General features: G+C 41.9%; 2 protein-coding genes across 2 annotated transcripts in view; one reads left to right on the top strand and one right to left on the bottom strand.

The window, feature by feature from the left end:
- Window positions 1-4,406: 4,406 nt before the first annotated feature.
- On the top strand, window positions 4,407-22,596 carry TMEM18 (transmembrane protein 18). The gene is made up of 5 exons (XM_068108199.2): window positions 4,407-4,520; window positions 4,840-4,957; window positions 9,771-9,825; window positions 11,166-11,259; window positions 21,070-22,596. Exons 1-5 carry the CDS (start codon window positions 4,470-4,472, stop codon window positions 21,154-21,156), a joined length of 405 nt encoding a protein of 134 aa, XP_067964300.1. The 5' UTR covers window positions 4,407-4,469; the 3' UTR covers window positions 21,157-22,596.
- The window catches only part of SH3YL1 (SH3 and SYLF domain containing 1), a 45,965-nt gene continuing 42,907 nt past the window's right edge, over window positions 21,395-24,452 (bottom strand). The window contains exon 9 of the mRNA XM_068108198.2: window positions 21,395-24,165. Within this exon, the coding sequence (XP_067964299.1) occupies window positions 23,903-24,165 (263 nt within the window). The 3' untranslated portion in view covers window positions 21,395-23,902. The remainder of the gene's footprint in view (window positions 24,166-24,452) is intronic.

Genomic DNA, 24,452 nt, shown 5'->3' with positions numbered 1-24,452 from the left:
TATGGAATATTGTTGCAGGTGATGTTGGGGGGAGCCGTTCAGAAGTGACAAATGCTTGAGCAGTTGCCACTTTTTTGGTGAAAATGATATGGCGCAGTGATGATAGCGTATCATTAGACTTGCCACCAAAGAGATCAACCATCAGGTCTTTGCCAAGATCTGATATGTCCTCTTGAGATTTGTTTTGAAGGATGAATGCACTAGCACAGGACTTCATGACAGGATCAGATTTCACTAATTTCCGGAAGGCTGACTTTTTTCCGATGCCGAAAATCCTTGAAGTAGAATCACATCCTGAGTAGGCATGTACAAAGAGCAACTCATTGCACACATCGTCTCCTAAAGTTTCTTTCAACAGGGTAATGTTATACACTCTGTGTTCTTTTGACTGCTTGTTTGCATCAGAACGGAAGTAGATGATCTCATTGTCTGTTCTGGAGTAATGAAGGAGCAAGATCAGCAAATCTGTATCCTCACCGACCAACGTTGCGGTGCAATGACGGGATCGTTCAACAGTTGCCTTAACGATATCAACGTCTGCATCCCCTGGTGACTGAATGACATGGCATCCCCTTTTAGTTAGTGCTGTGCTGATGAGAGCAATCATGTCTGCCTTGTTTTTGTCACGAGACAAAAAGTCGTCCTTTTTGCCTGCAAACTCTGTTTCTGCAGTGAAACTAACAATAGGGTGCAGGTTTTTTCCTCATCTCTGATGTGTGTTGTCTTTTATGGAGGGACCTTCACCATAGCCATCGAACACCACTGTCGCTTGTCCGTAATGTCTCACAGTGAAGTCTGCATAAGACTCAGCTATTGCATTATATGAGTCGCCTTTGTTCCATGGTAAACGATGGAGCAAAGAGCCACCATCAAGCACGTAACAATCTGTTTTGGGAATAGAGTTCATCACAGCCTCACTTGATAAGTCCGCAGCATGGTCTCGAATTGCCTGAGCAAGCTGAGGTTTGTCTGCTGTTCGAAGAATGTTCCTGGTCTCAAAGAGGGCTGGAGGGTAGGGGCTTAGTTCATACGTCAAAACCTCTTCAAGGGAAAGATCTCCTGACCTTGACACCAGAAGGAAACGCTGGAACAGAAGGGCAGGATCAATGGTACGATCAGGAGCAATCTTCACAGCAGAGATATTCCCAAGGGTTTTGGCTCTGTCTTTCCGCTTGAATTTGTAAGTAAATGCCGACTTTCCGATTATATCTTCAATGATCTTGTTTCCAACCGATTCAAAGTCATGTACATTCACATCTGGCCCAGCCACTATCCCGTTGACAATGTTTCTCAGAGTAGGATCAGATGTGAAGGGTGAGCAGGCTGCAAGCTTTATCCGAATTTTCTCGAGATCAGATGCATCTCTTTTGATGTGCGCCTCAGTTGAGTCTTTGTGTTGCGGACTTGTAGTATAGGTTAGGTTTGTGAAATCCTGCATCGCAATGTTGTACTCGGATGTTACAGGTGCAGATAAGGTCCAAAGGTTTCGCATGTCCTCGGTCATCCCACTGCCGCGAGTTAGACCACCAGTGCTCTTCAGAGACCTCATCAACGTTTGTTCGATGACAAGATCACTACTATGACAGCTCGTGGGCAATGACAGCTCGTGGGCGAACTGCCTGAATTATGGCATGACCAACTGCCGCAACCTTGCGTCTTGTGTCTTTCCCAACGAACAATGTTTCCAGTGCTGTCCGCAGACTAGTCGGAATGAACGATAGGGCTGAATCAAGTTTTAAATCATCACTACTTGGATACTGATTCGTCACGGTAGAAACCTGAGATTTTATATCTCTTCTGATTAACCTAGCAGCAGTTTCAATAATAGCGCGTTTTTGGGACTCTTCATCGCCTTCCTGACACGTTTGCTTGTAGTATGATCTCAGAATCTGCGACGTTTGTTCTCTCATCGTAACAATATCGTCCAAGCCTGCTCTTTCACCAAAAAAAATTGAGTCCTTAAAGCGTTCTTTAAGACGCTTTTTCAAACTGTAATTGTCATACGGTTCCGAATCAGGATTACAAAGATACCCTTTCATTATGAGGCTCAAAGATGTAACAGTTAGTTGTTCCTCACTGTTCAGTTCTAGGTAAGCACACATTTTCTGAAACGCTTCATACTTATCTTCATCTTTAGGACGACCACACTTTCTGCGCTTGGCTTCGGGGGCTTTCTGGAACTCTAAAGGCACAGACTTGAAGGACCGGAAATTTCCACTACACGAATGATGATAAAGTCCGTCTGCTGCATGTAAATCTCGTAAATAGTATTCAATCCGACCCTTTACAGTATGTCCCCAATCATCTGAACGGGATTCACAGACCTCCACAATTGTCTCCACAAATTTGTCAGTCCATACCCAGCTAAAGTGTCCCTTGTCCAAATCAATTGTACATCCACAGAATACGCAATCCTTTTCACTGTCAAAACCTCCACTTGATTGTCTTGTGGTTCTCTTTGGTGGCACAGAACCACTACTTTTCTTTGCAACATGGCTTTTAATGTTTTTATCATTTATGTACTGTTGACGACAGCTTTTATGCACTTTAGTACTGGCTTCAACTACAAGATCGTCCTTCCGCTTTACACTGGCTTCATTTATTCCCTTCGCCCCCTTCCACTGAATTGCAACCCAGTTATCACTGGAATCCTCGATCTCCTCCTTGCAGATTGGACAAAAAGCTTGACTGGCTGTGCTTGCACTCATTGTTGAATCATGTCTGAAAAAGAGAAAGATGAGAATTAGTTATTCAGTTAGATCCAATTCGACACATTCTTCAGGTCAATATATGGAAAATGCCCCCTCAACCTGTTAGATAATGGCCCACTTTCATTTTTAATGGTCTTAATGTGTTCCTTGCCCCCAAAAACCTAGGGATAGACACCAAGATCATCAAATTTGAGTTGATAGTTATAGTTATGATCATTAAGAGGTTTCGGTGGCCATCTTGGACGCCATCTTGAAAAAAACACTTTTCCGGGGGTCCTACGTTGGTAAACTTTTAGTATGTTATAAAGTACACTAAACCCTACCAGAATCAGTTGAGAAACCTTTTGTAGCAATTTTTTGGGGGTTGAGGGGGTATTTTCCATATATCGACCTTACTATGTGTGAATTTTGGACTTACTTGGGCTCGGTCTCCCATAGGCGGATCTGATGTAAAACTTGTAGCAATCAAGATGATCGATCACTTCTATGGCCACGCCATGTTTGTTTTGTATATGCAGAAGAACCTCTTGGTCATTCATTGAAACGAACAAAAAAAAATCAATTGAAACCACAACAAAAATAACAAAAGAATCTCAAATGAAAACCCCAACAACAACAACAACAATTATAATAATAAAATAACGTAAGCACGTAGCAAATTCAAGCTCAAGCTCACGTTTGACGCTCAGCATTTATAAAGGATAGATCAGGGACAAACGTCCCTAGCTTGGCAATACCAGCGCAGGCTTTGATGGGCCTCCTGGCGTCGAAGTTTCTGTGAGGGAACTCGGCATAGAAGAAGAAGATTCTGATTAAATCTGCAGATGTATAAATCATTCTCGATTTTTATTTCTGGACCCAGAAGACAGTCTGACAGTCAGTAATATTTTTGTTGGATACTTTTTCTTGTTACCGGTACGTTTGACTTCACATCATTTATATTATATAAATGCTGTAAAGTCAAACGTACTGGTAACAAGAAAAAGTATCCAACAAAAATACGTATTACTGACTGCAGACATATTATACATATACATATACATATACTGTATTCTAATTTTGAAATTTTTTTACATTTTTTTTTTTTCGATTTAAACGCTCACAAAAATAATAAAATGCTTTGACGAGTCAGTAAAGGGCGAAACCCAAGGTGAGGAAAAAGGTAAAATGAAGAGAAATGTCAGAATAAGTGAAAAGCAACGTCGTGGGGTTGAGGGGGATCGAGTGAGAGAGAATGAATCGAACCCAACACTCTTACAACAAGAGTGAGGGTGAGAAAGACTTTGAAAAATAAATTACAGACTTCCCGATATGGATAATTTCTCGTTGGGAATTCCTTCTCTTGCCTCAGTTTATTTACAGGACCGTGAGAACGCGACCGAACTTGAATGTTATTCAACGGTTATAACTCCTCAACTCCAGGCATTTAACCTGTTTATTATCAATGAAACATAGACGACTTTGTCATTATTTGTAATTGATCTGTGTTTTCTCAATACAGTACGAAAATTAGAAGATGTCGCTAACAACGTATTGGGCGGTGTATAACCAATGTCTTTTACATTTGTGTTGTAAAAGGATAATGGATAAAACGTTTGCAATTATTTATAAATTTAATCTTCGTTATAACAATCTGCTTCAGATTGGAGATTGTTAGGATGAAATAAACAATAAATGTTGCTCTATCGTCTACAGCGTGTCGACCTACGGGATTATTAAACAACAACAACAACCAGGAAAAGGATTTTCATTATCATTATGGCTGACAGTTCTTTGCAGATCTCGAGTCTATGGAGCCTTTTAATGTCGGTAAGGGAATAATAACATCTCAAATCATCCACAATCGTTTCAAGTTGTTGTTACAGATCTTCCTCCTCTCTCACTGCCTCAAAATTCCAATTCAATTGTAATTTTGAAAGTTCATTTGATCCTCACCTGTAAAATGGGTGTCACCACCTCGTGGCTCGTACTCTGTCTGGGTCCACGCACGTCCCCTGATTCGGGCCACGCATGATATGACCAACACCTGGTGTAATAGAGGCATCATTTGTTGTTCTGGTACATTGTTTACCTTGAGCAGGCCACCCTGCTCGACCCTAACACGCTGTTGATGCTTCCTTCACTTCAGGTTGACTGGACCGAAGGCTGGCTGCTCACCTTGCTCGGGTTCCATTCTCTCTGCCTCATTCTCACCTTTGCTTCCAGGCAGCACCTGAATGTCCAGACCATCTACTTTCTGTGCCTCTGTAAGCACCACGTGATCTTGCATCGTACACTTTTCGTTTTCAGAATCCAATTAGTGGTTTCATGAAGTTTCAAGCTCGAGCTCTTCACAGAAACTGTAGCAACAACTTTCCAGGATATTTCTCAGTGTGTTTGAACTTCTTTTTTGGCTTCTTCACTCTGTCAGACAAGGGAAGACTATAAAATCGAACGTTTTGGATATATTGAGCAAGAACTTTACGAGATGAAACTTGCTTGGGCTGAGTTACACTTTTTAAAGGGAAAACGGTTGTCAGCACCATTCCGTATCCAGCGAGCAATCATACTCCGTATACACTTCCCCAATTTTACACTTTTTTAATCAGCACCATTTGAGTTTTGTAAAAGACGAAATTCCTATACGCCGATTCAAGCTTCACTGATACACCTCCTTTCTCAAGACCTACATCTCTTACCTTCTCCTAATGTAATATATGGGCATACCTTGCACGACAGCTCAGGTAGTACACTTCCTTTTTGTATTCTTGACCCGATGATGTAAAGCGTCACCCCAATGGTGCTTCGCAGGCATCAGTGTGCCCGTCCCTTAGAAGGAAATCTAGGCTTCAATCTGCTAACATTAGCTGGTATTTTTATTCATTAATATGTCTCTTGAGCAAGAATCGGAGAATTATCGTCGGCACCTTGAACAATTTATATAGTCCTGTGCTAATGTATTGGGGGCATTGCATCAGCAGCACTGCTGTATTGCCAATCTACTATATAAGAGAGCCGTCTGTCTGTCTGTCTGTCTGTCTGTCTGTGTGTCAGGTCAGGTATGGCAGCATGCAGCGCGTCGCCGCATCCACTTTCCGACGGTACTCCATTGGCCTCCGTCTGGCCATTCCCCAGGCTAATGCCTGGCTCATCCCTATCTCGAGATACCGATCAACCTGCTGCAACCATGAGGCACGCGGTCGGCCCATTGGCCTCCTCCACTCACGAGGCTCCCTTGCTGAGAGTATCTGGTGAGCTGGATCAGCGTCTGGAAAACGAGCCACATTTCCATACAGCCACAGCTAACGCTCACGGACCATACAGTAAACAACTCTCATCTGAGTCTCTCTCAGCAACCGCTCGTTGGACACAAAGTCCGACCAGCGATAGCCAAGGATTCTCTGAAGAGACTTTGTTCCGACAGCGCCGCACCCCATGATCCAGTGAATCCATGACTCCCCAGGCCCGACCCAGACGTCTATAAACTTCTGTCTCACAACATGCGGAGACATGAATAACACTGCCAAAGTAAGTGAATCTCTTCGTGACCTCAACATCTTTGCCACAAACAGGCACAGACAAGACAGCAGCATCCAATATGTCATTGAAAGCCTGGATCTTTGTTTTGACCCAAGAAATCCGTAGTCCCAGCTGCTCTGCCTCCTCATTCAGTGCCTGGAGAGCCCCCCCCCGTAAGAATATCCAGAATCTCCGCAAAGATGAATGCATCATCTGCGAAATCAAGGTCAGAGATCTTGACATTCCCAAACAATGCACCGCAGCCGGACTTCTCCAACATCCTCCCCAGAATCGTGTGTGTGTGCGCGCGTTTGTGCGTGTGCGTTTGTGTGTGTGTGTTTGTGTGTGTGCATTTGTGTGTGTGTGTTTGAGTGTTTGTCGTCATTTTTCTCAGAGATGGCTGAATGGATCCTCGGATCTTCGTCAATCTTTCAGAGGTTCACCAGTGATTGATTGGGAGTGTTTTATGCAAAAAAAAAATTTTTTTTAAAGAAAGTTCGTTTTTTTGTATTTTTTTTTTAAAATAAAATCACTCTATAGTGCCTAAGCCTTTTTGATTAATGACAGTTATATACTAGACCGGCACTCGGTAGAGAGCATACCTCCGCCAAGTTGGCCATATCACTCTGGTGAAGAATCACTGAAAAATTATTCACCAGATCTTCACCAAAATTGAATCGTTTCTTCCTTGTCACAAACACAACATGTCCAACAAGTTTCGTCCAAATCCATCCATAACTTCTTGAGATATCCTGCTATGTATTGCTTTTGGCCCTATCTCCCAATGGTGAAGAATCGCTTTAAAAATTCTAGTAGTCAGATCCCAATTCGGATCTTCACCTAAATCTAATCCTTTCGTCCTTGTCACATACGCTACATATCCAAATTTCGTCCAAATCCATCCACAACTTTTTGATATATTTTGTTCACAAACAGACAGACATACGGACAAACAGACAGGGGTGAAAACATAACCTCCATCCACCTTTGGTGGCGGTGGTAACAAGTACACATTTGCATTAAAAAAAAACAACAATTACCAGACATTTATACACAAAAAAAACAAACAATTCCAGAAGCAGTCGAAGTTGGTGGTATGGCTTCATCTTCTTCTTTCCCGAACGTCATCAAAGTTAACTCAGAAACGTGATCTAAGGCACATTCACCAGCATATATTCAACGAAAAGGAAGAATGATTATTTGACATTTGTGAGTGATTCTGATTTGGATGTAATTGCTTTTCCATTATATTTGCCCTCATTTCAAATACACTACAAGGCCAAAAGTATGGGGACACCCGAACATCACACACGTATGTGCTCGTTGAACATCTCATTCCAAAATCATGGGCATTAATATGGAGTTGATCCCCCCTTTGCTGCTATAACAGCCTCCACTCTTCTGGAGTGCTGTGAAAAGGAACAGGTTGAGATGGTTTGGTCATGTGTTGAGGAAGGATGAAAGTGACTGGTTGAGAAGAGTGATGGAAATTAATGTAGAAGGAAGTAGAGGACGGGGAAGACCGAGAAAGACTTGGCTAAAGATGGTGGAAGAAGAAATGCGGGCAAGGGGGTTAACAAGGAGAGATGCAGAAAATAGGGCAAAATGGAGAAGATTGTCATGGGGACCGCAAGGCTAACCCCCGCTCTAGCAGGGAAAATGGCCTTAAAATGCATGTTGTTGGAACATTGCTGTGGGGATTTGCTTCCATTCAGCCATAAGAGCAATTGTGAGGTTAGGCACTGATGTTGGGCGATTAGGCCTGGCTCGCAGTCAGCGTTCCAATTCATCCCAAAGGTGTTCTATGGGGTTGAGGTCAGGGCTCTGTGCAGGCCAGTCAAGTTCTTCCACACCGATCTCGACAAACCATTTCTGTATGGACCTCGCTTTGTGCACGGGGGCATTGTCATGCTGAAACAGGAAAGGGCCTTCCCCAAACTGTTGCCACAAAGTTGGAAGCACACAATCGTCTTGCGTGTCATTGTATGCTGTAGCGTTAAGATTTCCCTTCACTGGAACTAAGGGGCCAAGCTTGAACCATGAAAAACAGCCCCAGACCATTATTCCTCCTCCATCAAACTTCACAGTTGGCACTATGCATTCGGGCAGGTAGCGTTCTCCTGGCATCCGCCAAACCTATATTCGTCCGTCAGACTGCCAGATGGTGAAGCATGATTCATCACTCCAGAGAACGCGTTTCCACTGCTCCAGAGTCCAATGGCGGCGAGCTTTACACCAATCCAACCGACGCTTGGCATTGCACATGGTGATCTTAGGCTTGTGTGCGGCTCCTCGGCCACGTAAACCCATTTCATGAAGCTCCCGACGAACAGTTGTTTTGCTGGCGTTGCTTCCAGAGGCAATTTGGAACTCGGTAGTGATATGAGTGATGCAACCAAGGATAGACAATTTTTACGCGCTAGTGGCTTCAGCACTCGGCGGCCCCGTTCTGTGAGCTTATGTGGCCTACCACTTCGCGGCTGAGCTGTTGTTGCTCCTTGACGTTTCCACATCACAATAACAGCACTTACAGGTGACCGGGGCAGCTCTAGCAGGGCAGAAATTTGACGAACTGACTTGTTGGAAAGGTGGCATCCTATGACGGTGCTACGTTGAAAGTCACTGAGCTCTTCAGTATGGCCCATTCTGCTGCCAATGTTTGTCTATGGAGATTGCATGGCTTTGTGCTTGATTATAATATATACCTGTCAGCAATGGGTGTGGTTGAAACAGCTGAATCCACCAATTAAAAGGGGTGTTCGCATACTTTTGGCCACATAGTGTACGTTAATGTTTCTTTTTCGCTTGAGCAACGCCGGCTACTGGGTACTCCAGCTATAAACGCTTTTATACTTTACTCGGGGTACAAATACAACTACAACTTTGTCCGGGGGGGTAACATAGGCGATGTGGCCACGGCCTCAAGCGGGGGCGTGGGGGGCTGGGAGAGGAGCGTATATTTTCTATGTAAATGTGTACTGTGTAGCGCCACCTGGTGATGGTGGCAGAGGGTATTACAATTTCCTTTTTACCTGGGCAACACTGAGGTTAAAGCACTCTTTGCATGGGTAAATTTTTCTTCCCTCCTTTCCCCTCCGCCCCCCTCCCCCCTCCCCCAAAATATGTATATGTAGGTTTTCTTTCCCCTCACCTCTGCCTCCCCTCCCCCTCCCCCTTCTACTCCCTTCCTCACCCCTCCCTCTCCTGCCTCCTCCCCCTCCCCTCACCCCCCAACACCGGGTACTCCTGCTAGTATATTATACATCCAGCAGGCACATGCTGATCCCACATCTTCTTGGATTAGACCTACTAGAAGCACCCGCTCCCTCATTGCACATGTACAACTTCATGGTGCCCTCATGAAGTGAGGGTAATATTTTATTTTATAGTAAGGCAGTTGTTTTCAGTTTTGCTACTTTTCAGATACTTTAATGACTCGTTTCTTAGAAAAGAGCAAAGGGTTTTAACAGATGCATTTTTTGTTGCAAGACAGTGCCAATATGCAAAGAATGCATGAACACATTTCTTGAGTTTGTATTAATCGTTTAATTGTCTTTGCAGTAGCGCTGGCCTATTCTGCGAGCTACATCAATGAAATTGCTGCCATAAAGTGGAGGTGAGTGCTGCCCTGAAACTTTCAAAAACACCTGGCCGAGAAGAAATTCTGGAATAAAGGAGACTTTTTTTTTTTTCCCCACCACCTTGCCTCAGCAAAGGGGACCAAAAAACAACAACAACCACGGTCCCCGAAAAAGGCCAACCCCCGCTTGCGGGGGAAAATGGCCTCTAAAGGTTTTTTTTGTTTTTTTTCCCCTACCACCTTGCCTCAGCAATGAATGGTTTGGTCCAGTTTTAATATCTAGCTTTTTAATATCTATTTAGCGTGGACCAAAGGCCGCAGCGACCTTCTCAATATTTTTATCCCGTTTTGTGTAAGCCCAAAGAGCATCATTTCCGTCATTGTCATCGACAACTCTTCTGTTTGTCAGAAAAATGTGGCATCTGTTGCTTATGTTTTTCAAATAACCTTGTGGGCGTAGCTCATTCGTAGTTTTGGTGCACGTCAGATCTATTGCTTATCCTGGCTTCGCACACGTGCTGATTTAATGATTCCAACCAGAATACCTCAAAAGCACAATGCTAGCAGGATAACCTAGAGGTATGCGCACTCATCTCTGCTGTCTAGTCTGGGTTTGAATCTTTACCCAGCTGTAAACCGCCATCATGGTGTTTCACAGGCAGGGCGAGGTATCAATGTGTGTGACCTCCCTCAGTGGACATTCTGTCTGCCAACGTTAGTTGATGGACTTTAAGATCCTTCGGTGTCCTTCACAATAGGTGAGCGATTGCTAGCAGCCTGGCTAAATTCCAACTTCCTGTTCTAACCTGCAGCGGACACTGCATCAGTGGCACAGCAACGCTTCCAGCAGATGAGGCAACTTACTGCCATGTACTACATATGAAAGAAAATGATAATCTCAAGCACAATTCCTGAATCAGATGTTCATGGATTTTGTCCTTGCATGATCTTGTCAACTAGTACATCGACATGTACAGATTGGGAGACCATCATGTGGAACTAGTGGAAAGTTTCATCTTCCTGTGTTCTAAGATTGAAGCTAGTAGAAAATGTGGAGGAGAAATTAACAGATGGTATATGGCCTTAAAACGATCATTCATTCATTCAAATTAACAGGTGGTATGTGTTGGGGAGCACAGCATGACAGCATCTCATGATTATTAAGGCTTGTCCCACGTTGCTTTCGACTTACACTGATACACACAGGTATACAATGGTAGATTCTGTTGGACGAGGGATACAGGATGGATGAATGGTGTTGCTCCACAGGACACCATTTGGACCTCCTCCAGTGTAGTCACGACCTTTTAGATGTATTTGCCGCTTACCATTGGTGATCCATCAAGACATTAACCGTCTCTTTGCTCATCTTGCAGATCGTTCTCAAAACACCAGTATTTTGATGCTCACGGTGTTTTCATATCACTCGTCTTTTCTGTTCCACTTCTGATCAATGCCGTCATCATTTTGGTATGTATGGACTCCTACTAATGGGACTAGTTCTTTGCTGAGAGATATAATGTTTCGAGTTTGGCTTTTTGGGAATTTTCTTCAAAACATTAACCTTTTTGTGTAGAGACGAAGTTCATGGAGGAGATAGAACACATAAACTAAACCGGCACTCATTAGAACGCACACCTCCACCAGGCTGAACAGTTTATGTTTTGCATCCCACTGATAGGCCATATCTGGATCCAGATCTGAATCGAAATCAAATCGGCTTGTTCTTGTCGTCTATCCAACTCTTCCATCTAGTTTTGTCAAAACTCATCCACAACTTTTTGAGATGTCATGCCATACCGTATATCGTTTTTGGCACCATCTCTCATTGGTGAAGAAGCCTGGTGTTGGCTTAGCGGTCAGGGTGCCGGCTTGGGATCCTAGGATCCTGGGTTCGAATCCCGGTCGATCGCTGAATTAACGCCAGGGGGGTTGACTCAGCCTGTCATCCTTCCGAGGTCGGCAAATTGAGTACCAGCTTGATGGGATGAATGATCCCGGTGTGTACCCCGGTTTAGAATAGGTACACCGTATCCCTGCGCAGCGTAAGAGCGTGACCAAGGGTTGGCGTCAGGAAGGGCATCCGGCCATAAAAACATTGCCTCAAACAGGGAACCATGATTGTCATGGGGCCCGCAAGGCTAACCCCCGCTCTAGCCGGGAAAATGGCCTTAAAACGATCATTCTATATATTCTTATTCTCATTGGTGAAGAATCACATATATATATATATATATATATATATATATATATATATATATATATATATATATATATATATATATATATATATACATACAGTAATACCCCGGCCTACGTCATTAATTGGTTCCATAAGCCGTGACGTAACTCGGTTTTTGACGTAAACCGGGCGCAATGCCTTAAAAATGCCTTAAAATGAAGACAAACACCGTAAAACTCGAGTAAACAACTCGTGAAAGTATATAACTATCGCTAAACCTTAAAGAACACTAAAAACACATTTTAGTCATATTTTTTAATGAGCAATGAACACAATTAATAAATAAATTTGTAAAGAATAATAAATAAAATTCATAAGATTATGTTATTCACCTTAAACATGGCGTCTCTTCTGAACACAAACACACATTTTAGCAGTCTTAGCCGGCGGCACTTTTTCAGTGACGTATGCGAGAATACGTTCCCTATCATGAATGATGGTCGATACCATCGACCGTGGCAGCCCTAAGGCATAGACCTTATCGCGAATCGGTAAATATCAACAGAGGGCGCTCCACCGCAAAGCATGATGGGATCGAAAAGGGGGCAAAGGTAAACACGAACCCAGAAGAGGAAGCGTCTGTCTACGATCGACGCTGTGTTTACAGAAAGGAAGATGGCTAATGTGAAAGAAATTCAGCGTTTTTTGGCATTAAAATCCAGCGATTTAAAGAAATATTTGAGGGAAAGGGGGGTTCCCATTGGAGAAGAGAAACAACCTGCTTATGCAAGAACAGTTCCTGAATGTTGAAACCTCGGTCGGCCATACAAATATCGCCGGGCTGGAACTTGTCTACAATGTTCGTCATCTTTACAATTTTTTTGTCCGACGTGTTTCTTCCTGTAGGTTTGGAAATGTATGAAATTGTTCCGCTAGGTGTAATACCAACAAGGCACTTGAGAGTAGGTCTTGACATATTGGCTGTACACTTGCGAACAAAACTTGGGAGACGGTGCTTTGTCCTAATCCAAAGCGAAATACGAGGTCCTCCTCGCGAAGATTAAGCCGAAGCTTCATGAGTGTCATGAGTAGTTGATCCTCTAAAGATTGAGATCGCTTAACTCCAAGTTTTGTAGTATTGTTTATTTGCCAGGTCTTGTCTTCCATTGATAATTTCCCCTTATAATAATGAAGGTTCTGTGCATGAGGGGATACTTCTGCTAATAACCACTTAAACAGGTCATAGCTAGGTAAACCTGTATAAAGTTTCACAAGTTCATCACAGTTTGCTATGTCCGAAACAGTAAGCTTCTTGTTACATACTGCAATGGCGGCTTTCAGTTTTGCGACGGTGTCCTTGGCTTGCAAATACTGGCTCATGAGCTGATCACAGTTCACAGTTAATTTGTCACAGTAAAAAAGTCCTAAAAGTAGTTTAAAGTGGTAAGGATCACATAGTGTGTCAATGTAAACAAGCAGTCTGTCAAAGTGACAGCGACCGCCGGCGGCACTATTGCCCCTTTCCGATCCCATGACGCATTGCGGTTCCGATTCGCGATAAGGTCTATGCGTTATCACCGACACTTTTTCACCTTTTTCATACCTTTTAATCAGATTTAACTTATCTTCCATCGTAACCACATTACGCTTGGAAACACTAGCATTATCCTTCTTAGGACCCATGGCTAACACAGACACAGTAAAGGAATACTGTACGTCACCTCTGTTTTGAATGAGAACCAGCAACTGCGCGTACTTACAGTATACTGTACGTACATTTTAATATTTTTTAAATGTGCTTTCTATTGTATTTTAAATTGTCTTTTAGCTTCTTTTATTGTTAATTTATGTACTATTTTATTTATATTAAATATATTTTTAAGGAAAAATTTTTTTTTTCACATCCGTAGGAGTGACGTAAAGTCGCACATAATGACGTTCGCTGAACTGAAATTTACTCTAGAAGAGTGGCGTAAAGTCGGATTTGACCTAGGTCGAAATGGTGTAAAACGGGGTATGACTATATATATATATATATATATATATATATATATATATATATATATATATATATATATATATATATATATATATATATATATATATATATATATATATATATATATATTTCTCATATCTCGACCTGGAATTGGATCTTTACCAAAATTGAACCAATTAGTCCTTGTCACACACCCAACCTGTCCACCAAGATTCGGACGAATCCTTCCATTCTTTGGAGACATCGTCATCAATATCATTTTTAGCCCAATCACTCAATCGTAAAGAATCACTTTAAAATTCTCGGATTGGGATTCAGATCATCACCAAAATTGAATCAATTCTTCCTTGTCACATACCCAACCTGTCCACCAAGTTGGCCGAATCCGTCCATAACTTTTTGAGATATCCTGTTCACAGACGGGCAAACACATATAACATAACCTCCACCTACCTTCAGTGGTGGACATAATGAGTGGAGGTGAGCAGTGAGCCTGGATTTGGGGAGTTTCACCAGAAGGAGGTTTCTGACAAACCATGTGTGCCCTGGGAAAACCTGGGTGGCATTAGGGGTAGGGTGTGGTGCACAGGAGGGGGGGGATGAGCACAGAAAGAGCAGAGGGTGCAAGACCAGAGGAGGCAGTAGAAGACAGAGATGTTAATCCTTTTGCAAACACCCATCCAACAAACCGTTATACAGTCGTGGGCAAAAATATTGGCACTCTTGCACTTTTTTCAAATAATGCACCATTTCTTCCAGAAAATTGTTGAAATTTAAATATATTTTGGTATCCACATATGTGTTTCTTTGGTTTGCTGTGGACCAAAAAAAAAAGAGCTGAAAAAATTACTAAATCTTAGCTTATTTCACACAGAAATCCTAAAATGGCCTGGACAATATTATTGGCACCTTTTTGAAGTTGTTCGAAATAATTAGATTTCAAGCAGGTGATTCACCTTTACTTTGGAATTGAACTCACCTGTGGTGAGTTGCAGGTGCCTACAATATAAAAATCACTCATTCAACCAGTTTAAATCGAGAAAAGGAGTCATTCTGCTGTTTTGTGTCACTGTGTGTACCGCAATGAGCATGGAGAAAAGAAAGAAAACCAGAGAATTGTCTGTGGAGGTCAGACACAAGATAGTAGCCAAGCATGGACAATCTCAAGGCTACAAAAGTCCATCTCCAGAGACCTTGATGTTCCTGTGTACACTGTACGCAATGTTATCAGGAAGTTTAAAGCCCATGGCACTGTAGCCAACCTCCCTGGACGTGGCCGCAAGAGAAAACTTGATCGAAGATTGCAGCGAAGGATTGTTCGAATGGTGGAGAAAGCACCTCGATCAACTGCCAAACAGATTCAAGCTGACCTTCAGACACAAGGTACGACAGTTTAAACTCGCACCACACGTCGCCAACTCGATGAAAGGGGGTTCTATGGTCGGAGACCCAGGAGGACCCCACTGCTGAGACGGGGACATAAGAAAGCCCAACTGGAGTTTTCCAAAGCACACCTGAACAAGCCAAAATCCTTCTGGGAGAATGTCCTGTGGACAGATGAGACCAAATTAGAGCTTTTGGTTAAGCACGTCATCTCTATGTTTACAGAAAACTAAATTAAGCCTTCAAAGAAAAGAACACCTTCCCTACAGTCAAACATGGAGGAGGTTCAGTGATGTTTTGGGGTTGCTGTGCTGCCTCTGGCACTGGGTGCCTTGAATGTGTGCATGGCATCATGAAATCAGGAGATTACCAAAGCATTTTGGAGCGCAATGTTCAACCCAGTGTCAGAAAGCTGGGTCTCTGTCGAAGGTCATGGGTCTTGCAGCAGGACAATGACCCCAAACACACTTCAAGAAGCACCCAGGAATGGTTCAAGACAAAATGCTGGATTGTTCTGAAGTGGCCAGCAATGAGTCCAGATCTAAATCCCATTGAACACCAGTGAGATCTGAAAACAGCAGTTTGAAGAAGGCACCCTTAAAATCTGGGAGAACTGGAGCAGTTTTCACAAGAAGAGTGCCAAACTGCCAGCAGAGAGGTGAAGGAAGCTCATTCATGGCTATAGGAAGTGCTTGACTGCAGTTATTTTGTCCAAAGACCGTGCTACCAAATATTAAGTTGAGGGTGTCAATAATTTTGTCAATGCCATTTCTTTTTATTTTCTGATTTAAAAGTATATATTAACTTCTGAATTAAAAACAAAGGTTCTGTAATATTAACAGTGAAATAAAGAATTGTGGAGGACAAATACTTTTGTCAATTTCAACTTATTTTTGGAGACAATTGTGTTATTTGAAAAAAGTGCAAGGGTGCCAATATTTTTGGCCACGACTGTATAATTGAAAAGACCGTTAACATGTCTCCTTCAACATTAAAACAAGAAGACGTCATGCAGAGCACGATACTTGCAAAATCCCCCCAACCCCAAAGGTTTCCATTAACACAGCAAATTGTGAATTTCATCATGATTAAAATTGACAATCTTGATCAAAGCTCTGGTCAATAGGATGAAAAGTGACGATTTTTCAGATGAAAAATGATGATTTTAGAAGTTTGACCTTGAGTTGACCTTTTGACCTCAAAAATAGTTGGTTTCCCAATTCAATGAGGCACTATACAAATGCTGTTCAATTTTCAAGTCAATCGGATGAAAATTGATGGGTTTTCAGATGAAAATTGATGATTTTGGAAGTTTGACTGAGTTGACCTTTGACCATATGTCCTAAAAAGAGTTGGTTTCCCAATTCAGTGAGGCAATACGCAAATGCTGTTCTATTTTCAAGTCAATCGGATGAAAATTGACGGGTTTTCAGATAAGAAGTGATGATTTTGGAAGTTTGACTGAGTTGACCTTTTGGCCTCAAAAATAGTATGTTTCCCAATTTAGTGAATAGATAAAAAGTGATGATTTTGGAAGTTTGACCGAGTTGACCTTTTGACCTCAAATAGTATGTTTCCCAATTTAGTGAATCGATATGTAAATGCTGTTCAATTTAAGTCAATCGGTTAAAAATTGAAGGCTTTTCAGATGAAAATTGATGATTTTGAAAATTTGACCTTTGACCTTTTGTCCTAAAAAACAGTTGGTTTCCCAATTCAGTGAGGCAATATACTAATGCTATTCATTTTTCAAGTCAATTGGATGAAAATTGATGGTTTTTCAGATGAAAAGTGATGATTTTGGAAGTTTGACCTTGAATTGACCTTTTGACCTCAAAAATAGTTCATTTCCCAATTTAGTGAGGCAATATACAAATGCTATTCAATTTTCAAGTCTATCGGATTTAAAATGGCGATTTTATAAATTTGACCTCCAGATGACCTTTGACCTCAAAATCAATAGGCTTCTCAATTGGGACGACCTATACAACTTGGTGAAGTTTTGTGACGATCGGTTTGGAATTGTGACCTGTCGGCCGGTTACAGACAGACAGACAGACACAGAACCACAAACGCAAACGACCAATAGACTTGAAAAATATTCGATTTTGCAAGTAATAAATGGTTTATCGACAGAAGATATGGTAACTAATTTCCAACACAGTTTAATGTAATCGTACTAAAATAAGGCAAATGTATGTATGTATGATCATTATGGAATCGAAAATGGCTGGTCTCCAACAAATCTTGCAAACATGCTTGGGGCATGGGCATTAAATAAATAGCCCCATCCTCCCACTGGTGTGGGCAGACAACTTGTGATTTTTCCCCTGTACATGTGGAATAGTGCAAGTGGTTGAACCACTGACCTCTCCCATAGGGAGGCGATATTGGGGGTGGGCAAATGATGCCAATTCCGAAAACAAATCCTTTTCGCTCCCTTCGGGACCGGGCATTACTGGTCTCGCACATAGTACGATGTGATAATGGCAGCTGCAATACTGAGGTCAGAGCTCTAGCATTATAGCCAAGTTGTTTGTTTACTGAGAAATTTGATCTCATTGATGCTCCTTGACACACCTGTTGGATCATAGACCTGCAGGCTGCAGCTCTTAACCTCCCTCATGTTCACAAGTTTACTGGGCGATAAAACAAATGAACTAAAGCTCTACAATCGTGTTAAGGAAACTCATGGTTTAGTGATGAGCAAACTGCACAGACTTCCAGCAATTCCCAGGATCCCAATGAATGCCAAATTCAGTATGTTGTGTTGCCCTGATTGGTGCCTACTATTGAATGGCACAAGCTGCACTAGCCTATTAGTTTGTTTCAGAACTGGTATTGCCACAACTTTAATTTAAGTAATATGTTACCTTTTCACATTTTCTTTTGTTTGGGACTTGAGATCACAACAACAAAAAATGATTGCTACTTATATAAATCCGTTTTCTTAATGTCATTGATGAAGAAGGATTTGCATTGTGAGAAAGTCAAAACAACTACTTGTATTAAGGAGATTGCAAGTGGATACAAATATGAGAAAGGCTCGTGATGAGATTGCTAGGCCGCACAGAAAGGAGTGAATGACTTTTAAGTGAACAACTGAACCAAATTTAAGATTTTGAAAGGTCAACCGAATATTTCCGCAACAATGGAAAAAGACAAGGGAATTGTGAAAAACACCGATCACACCGACCTATTAAAGAATTGCCTGCAACCCCACAATCGTTGGATCAACAATTCTTGTTATTGCAGATAACAATAAATCGAAGCCGAAGCATTCAAAAGGGAACACAAAGACTGGATATTATTAGAGCAGCAAGTGCATTGTTAATTGTTATTGTTGCTGTTGCGAGGAAGAGGCGGTGTCTCTCCGGTTTGTTGGAGCAATTTGAAGACTCCAGGGATGCGGGAATGCTTTCAGACAGGAAGACACGAGACGCGTATTCAACTATAAACGCTCATGTGTCAAAAAGCGACTTGGGCCAAATGCCCAATTACAGCCATCTGTAAACTGTACCAACTTAGAATTTACAGGAGCAATGGGGAAAAAAAATTAAATTCCCCAAAATAGCCAGTTGGAGGAAATAACATGCAGAGAGGAGATGGTAACAAGCAGGTTGTGATGCACACTGAAACAGTGTGATGGTGACTGCCCCTATTGTTTTAATATAGTCAAGGTGGAAAGACGTGCTCGCAATGGCTCCACCAGTATTTTTGTTGTTTTTACTATGAATGTGGACAACTTGTTTGGTCAAAAAAAAACCTCAAGTTTAAAATTAAAAGCAAGAATTATAATTAGGATACCACAAGTATTACCGTATAATGAGCAGCGCAAAGCATTTTAAATATCCAGAAAGTGACGCCAGAAGGAAGGCAGTGAAGTGTGTAAAATGATTCCTTTTTAATGTGCCACTCAAAAAATGCAAACAAAAAGTACAACAAAGTCTGCATTAAGTGAACAAATCGAATATCAACCCAAAGGGAGTTTTGAAAGTTTCCCTTCCGTTCGGAGTCGATTGTTTTACTGCAAAGTTCGAGTCACATGCTTCGACGTAGTATTGCAAAACTATAGAAGATTTTGCATCTGATTATTTCATTAAGGAATTCAGGAAGGGATTAAAAGTCAATGCCGGTGAACAAGAACTTGGGAAGAGAAGACTTGGTTCGTGTGTATGTGTAGCGAAGGTCAGAAGATGAAGTTTGTGAAGAAAGCTCGTGGTGGAAGGATGAAAGCTGAGAAAGCGTCCTACCAAGCCATGGATTGAAACTCTCAAAAACGACATCTTTGGCTGTCTCGCTGCTGTGTTAGTGATGACTGGGATTATTTTGAATGGTCTCTAAAAATAGGAATTCTTACTTACGATGAGAAAAAGTCTTCATTTATAAAATAGGGTTTGAAAAATAAAAGAAGTCCATCCCCCCTTCCATTTCCACTGGAATGTTTGCATTTCAAGGCTCGGCTTGAAGAAATAGAATATTGTTGCGCAAACGACTTATAGAGGCTAGGAATGCATGTATTAGAAAAGTTTCTTCCCTGGGTTCATGTTGTCACGCAAGTGTGAAATAAAATATAAACTTTAATGGGAATATACATCGATAATTATCATTTAGATAGCATGTCAGCTTCCCTCACAACGTTTGTGCCTAAAACTGCATTTCCATAAACCCCTTTTTATTGTTTTATCCACTGTAAATATATATTTTATGTCCTCTTTAAAAAGATAGCGGCCTTGCAGGACATTGATCAAGGCGCAAGTTCAGGCGCACTCTTGCTGGGCTCGAACCTTCGGGGCATACCGAGAAGCTTAGGTGTGGGGCTTTGGTTTGAGTGACGCCTGAGCGGCCAATGAGCGCACAGCGAGCAGGGCTCGGCGACGTCATGGAGCGGGGGTAGGTCATGTTTTTAAAAGGGCAGTACACCCAAGTTCACAGTTCAGTTCCGTCAAGTCTCGAGTGCAATTCAGAGAAGGGGAACAAACTGACGGCTAACCAGACGAGGAGACGGGGCAAGCACCACCCCGAATCATGCGATCTGCTCCTTTACTGCCCAGGCTGCGCCCCCAGCATCGTGCGTGCTTTGAGATCGTGTCTGGCAGAGTAACATAAAAGTATCATTTCAAAACAATATTAACTAGGGAGTTCATAAGATGTCGTTAAAATAAATTACGAGAATTTAGAGCTTTTGAAGCAGTCTTATACACCACCTGATTTGAACATTCCTATTTCTTGGAAGTAAATGAGGTTCGTGGAAGTAACAAGATGGCAGTTTGTGCTCTACATTCAGTGTTCAAGTATATAATTAAAATTAAATAAAACAAAGATTGTAAAAATCGTATAAATAAATAAATTCCGAGTTTTACCACCGTTGACGCAGTGTCTATTACATCACCCTATCCAACACTTCATTGCTTCCCACACTCACGAGGTAATAAAGGGTTGTGATTTTTTTTTTCTCAAATTTTATTTCAGTGCCATGAGTTTTACCTCAAAGCAAGTCTGCATTTATTTTTATACCTGTTGTCTGCACAGTTGTTTTTTTTTTACCTGTTGCCAGTGGAGAGTCCTTTTGTAATTTTCTTTACAGATTTTCTGCACCATTAAAATGTCAAAAATGTTTATGAACTTGAATCAGTAGTTTTAATGCGAGTTTCATTCAGCTGGACTTTTGTCCTTTTGTTGGAGAGTTCAAGACGAAACGTTATTTTATTTGCAGGTTTTGTGGTTGATCAGCATGACCAACCAGATGGTGGAGGTGACCAGACTGCGAATCCAGCGGCAGCAGAAACCAAAGGACGATTAGCTGGGAAATCAGGAATACCACATGTGCACAATCATATTCTGGAATCCAGAGTTTCCAATTAGAGTATTCCCCAAAAACGATAGAGTTCATTAGGAAGAGGTGCAGAACTTTCAGAAAGAATGCGTGGTACCTGATATAGTTCAGAATTTGGATGGAAATGAACTTATCCTTTCAAGGAGAGTATGACCTCTTGGCAGGAGCAGCATTCGACCTCTGAAAATACAACCGTTTACAGATGGGGAGTTTTGAGTTTATTGCTAGAGCATTTGTGGATGTATCTACTGGGTTGTGGGGAAAATGAGGGTGATTGAGGTCCAACATGGTTCAAATGCATCACAGATGCAGCCATTTGTTACACATGGGCCACTTGACCAATTGTATTCAAGCCAGACCATTTCATCACTGATTGGCCAGTGCCATGTACACATTTAGAAAGCTTTCCGAGGGGTTTCCTCTCCGAAACATAATGAAGCACAAACATTAATAAGGCATCTTGCTTTTAGCATGTGTGGTGGAAGGTAATATTTCCAGCCAGGTGATGGGTGAACTGTGTTCAAATTGTATAAAATGTATTAATGAAAGCTTTAAAATATCAATTTTCTACAGTTGTATATGATCTGTATTAACCCTTTGACCCCTGGGATTTGATGTTCTCTATGGGGAACAGGAAGGGGGAACAACGTTACCCCAATCATTTCAGTTTTAAAGTTTGCTTTTTTTATACTTTGGTGGAATGCTTGTAGAAATGTTACAGCACAAGTGAAATGCAGGATTTAAGGGTTAACTAGAATGGCACACTCGGTAGAGCGCAAACCTCCGCCAGGCTGAACAGTTTGTGTTTTGTATCCCACTGATAGACTGGATCTGGATTCGGACCGGAAACAAAATCTAATCAGCTTGCTTTTGTCGGAGTCAACTCATCCGCCAAGTTTATTCATAACTCGTCCATAACTTTTTTAAATATCATGTTATACATCGCTTTTCGCCCGATCTCTCAATGGTGAGGAATCACCTAAAAATTAAATAATTCTCGTATCCGAATCCACATTCACATATTCACCAAATTCGAACCGATTAGTCCTTGTCACACACACAACCTCCCCACCAAGTTTTGTCAAAATCTATCCATAACCTTTTTGAGATATCCTGCTATATATCGGTTTTAGCCCAATCACTCAATGGTGACAAATCACTTAAAAAATTCTACTGGCCGGATCCGGATCTGGATCTTCACCAAAATCTAATCATTTCGTCCTTGTCACATACCCAACCTCTCCCAAATTTCGTCCGAATCCGTCCACAACTTTTTGCGATATCTTGTTCACAGACAGACAGACAAACAGACAGGGGTGAAAACATAACCTCCATTTACCTTCGGTGGCGGAGGTAAAAATGAATTAACATTCTTTAAAAGATGGAATAAAGGAAGATATTGCTTTCTCTCTGTGTGGATGTCCTCCATTACTGCTACGACATGGAACAAGTGATAAATTATGAGAACCTTAAGTGCAACTTATCTTTCAAGCATGGCGTAACCAATGGTAATCCAACCTTGCAATGAGTGCAGTGACACATGGCAAAGCAAGAGGAAAGAAATGGCATTTGTTATCAAATTCACAGATCTGGATTGTGCCCCTTGTAGAGCAAAGGGAGCGGCCATAATGGAGCAAAATTAATGTGCAGAACTCCAAATTACCATCCGGGAGTTCAAAACACTGAGCCAAGAAACTAGCGTACTTGTAGCCGCAAATATAACATCACCTAAATGTACCTGAGAAGAGTTAAGAGTGCATCTACCAAATAATATTGTACCATGTAATAATAAGTCTTCTAACCCTTCCATAAACTTGAGCTTCTTAACGCGGCGTATTCGGAACCAATTTGTCCCAAAGTTCCAACTTTTGCACGAACACCATTCTTTATAATGACAAAAGTCAAGGCTCATGGAGGAATGAAACAATGGAAGATGATAGGGTTTCAATTGACACAAAGTGGACAGGTGATGGACAAATGATGTATAAGAAAAGGTGGAATGTGGCATCAAATTGTCTAAGTATCTCCCACTTACCATTTATTACCAAATACCCAACCAAACGTATACTAAAAAGATATAAACAATTTATGTACAGTACCATACTCTGCTAGAGAGTGTCGGTGCTCTTGAAGCAGTTTCTTAGCAAGGGTTATACTGGGTGGTTTGCCGTTGCCTTCCCAGCAGTAGCAGCAGGAATTTGTTCGGTGTGCCGGCGATAGCTCGCGTTCTCTTCTCCAAGGACACCGTGGGATCTTTAACGTCCACCAACTAATACCAGCAGACAGGACGCCCAGCTTAACGTCCATCTGAGGGACGGCACACATGATAAAATGAATCGCCAGATTGACAGTTTATAGCTCGGTTGGGATTCAAACCTGGGCTAGCCGGCTTAGAGGCGAGTGTGCGTACCTCTAGAATCTAGATCATCCTACCAGCCCAAGTTGCCGAACCAATCTCTCAGCTTATTCCTCACATCCCGGTAGTACAGACCCTGCGGTAACCATGTACACAGAAAGTAACCCTGCAGAAAAAGGTCAATTGCATTTTGGCCAAAGTATTGTTTCAAAACCTAAGTGAGTGCAGCACATGGGACAGCCACCTTAATACCCTCGAAGGATTGTGCACTGTATGATACAACGACCTCCTTGTAAAAGCACCGGAACAGCAGTTTGCAGTTGAATCCTATTAAATTAGGAATCAAACCCCACCGAATTAGGAGTCAAACGAGATGTAGTTAGCAGGGAATAGGCCAACATGCTCCCCAATGCGACCTTCCCACCAATCAAATGTCTTCGAGGTTTGTGTGAGCACAACGATCGTGTCTCCGGCCTTGAAACTCAATTCGCAGTCGCGACGTCCTGCAAACGAACGCAGTGCCACAACCCTGGGGTACACGGAACAAATAGACTCGCTCGATCTGCTTGAAGACCCCGACAGTGATCTCTTGTCTGCCAAATCACATCTCTCTGCACTTCCTGTTTGATTCGGTTACAAGAACCAAGAATGCACATAATTAGTCAAACGCAAAACGAAAGTTCTTGTAAACTAACAATGACATTCTTAACCTAAGCAGTCAAATTACCTCTCAAAGTCATTTTTGCCAACGTAGAACCCCCTTCAAACTTTGATATAATTGTGTCCACACAGATACGTTACTCCGGACTAAATATGAAGTTTCAAGAGCTGAAATGTGTTTGTGATTGAAAGTTTGTAACATCAAAGCCTCAGACTAGTTCATCTGTCTGGGACCATACATTAGAGA

The sequence above is a fragment of the Myxine glutinosa genome, chromosome 2 (genome assembly GCF_964187855.1).
Source record: "Myxine glutinosa chromosome 2, kmMyxGlut1.1, whole genome shotgun sequence".
NCBI lineage: Eukaryota > Metazoa > Chordata > Myxini > Myxiniformes > Myxinidae > Myxine > Myxine glutinosa.
Note: the sequence above shows the minus strand (reverse complement) of the source record. Positions and strands in the feature narration are given on the sequence as shown.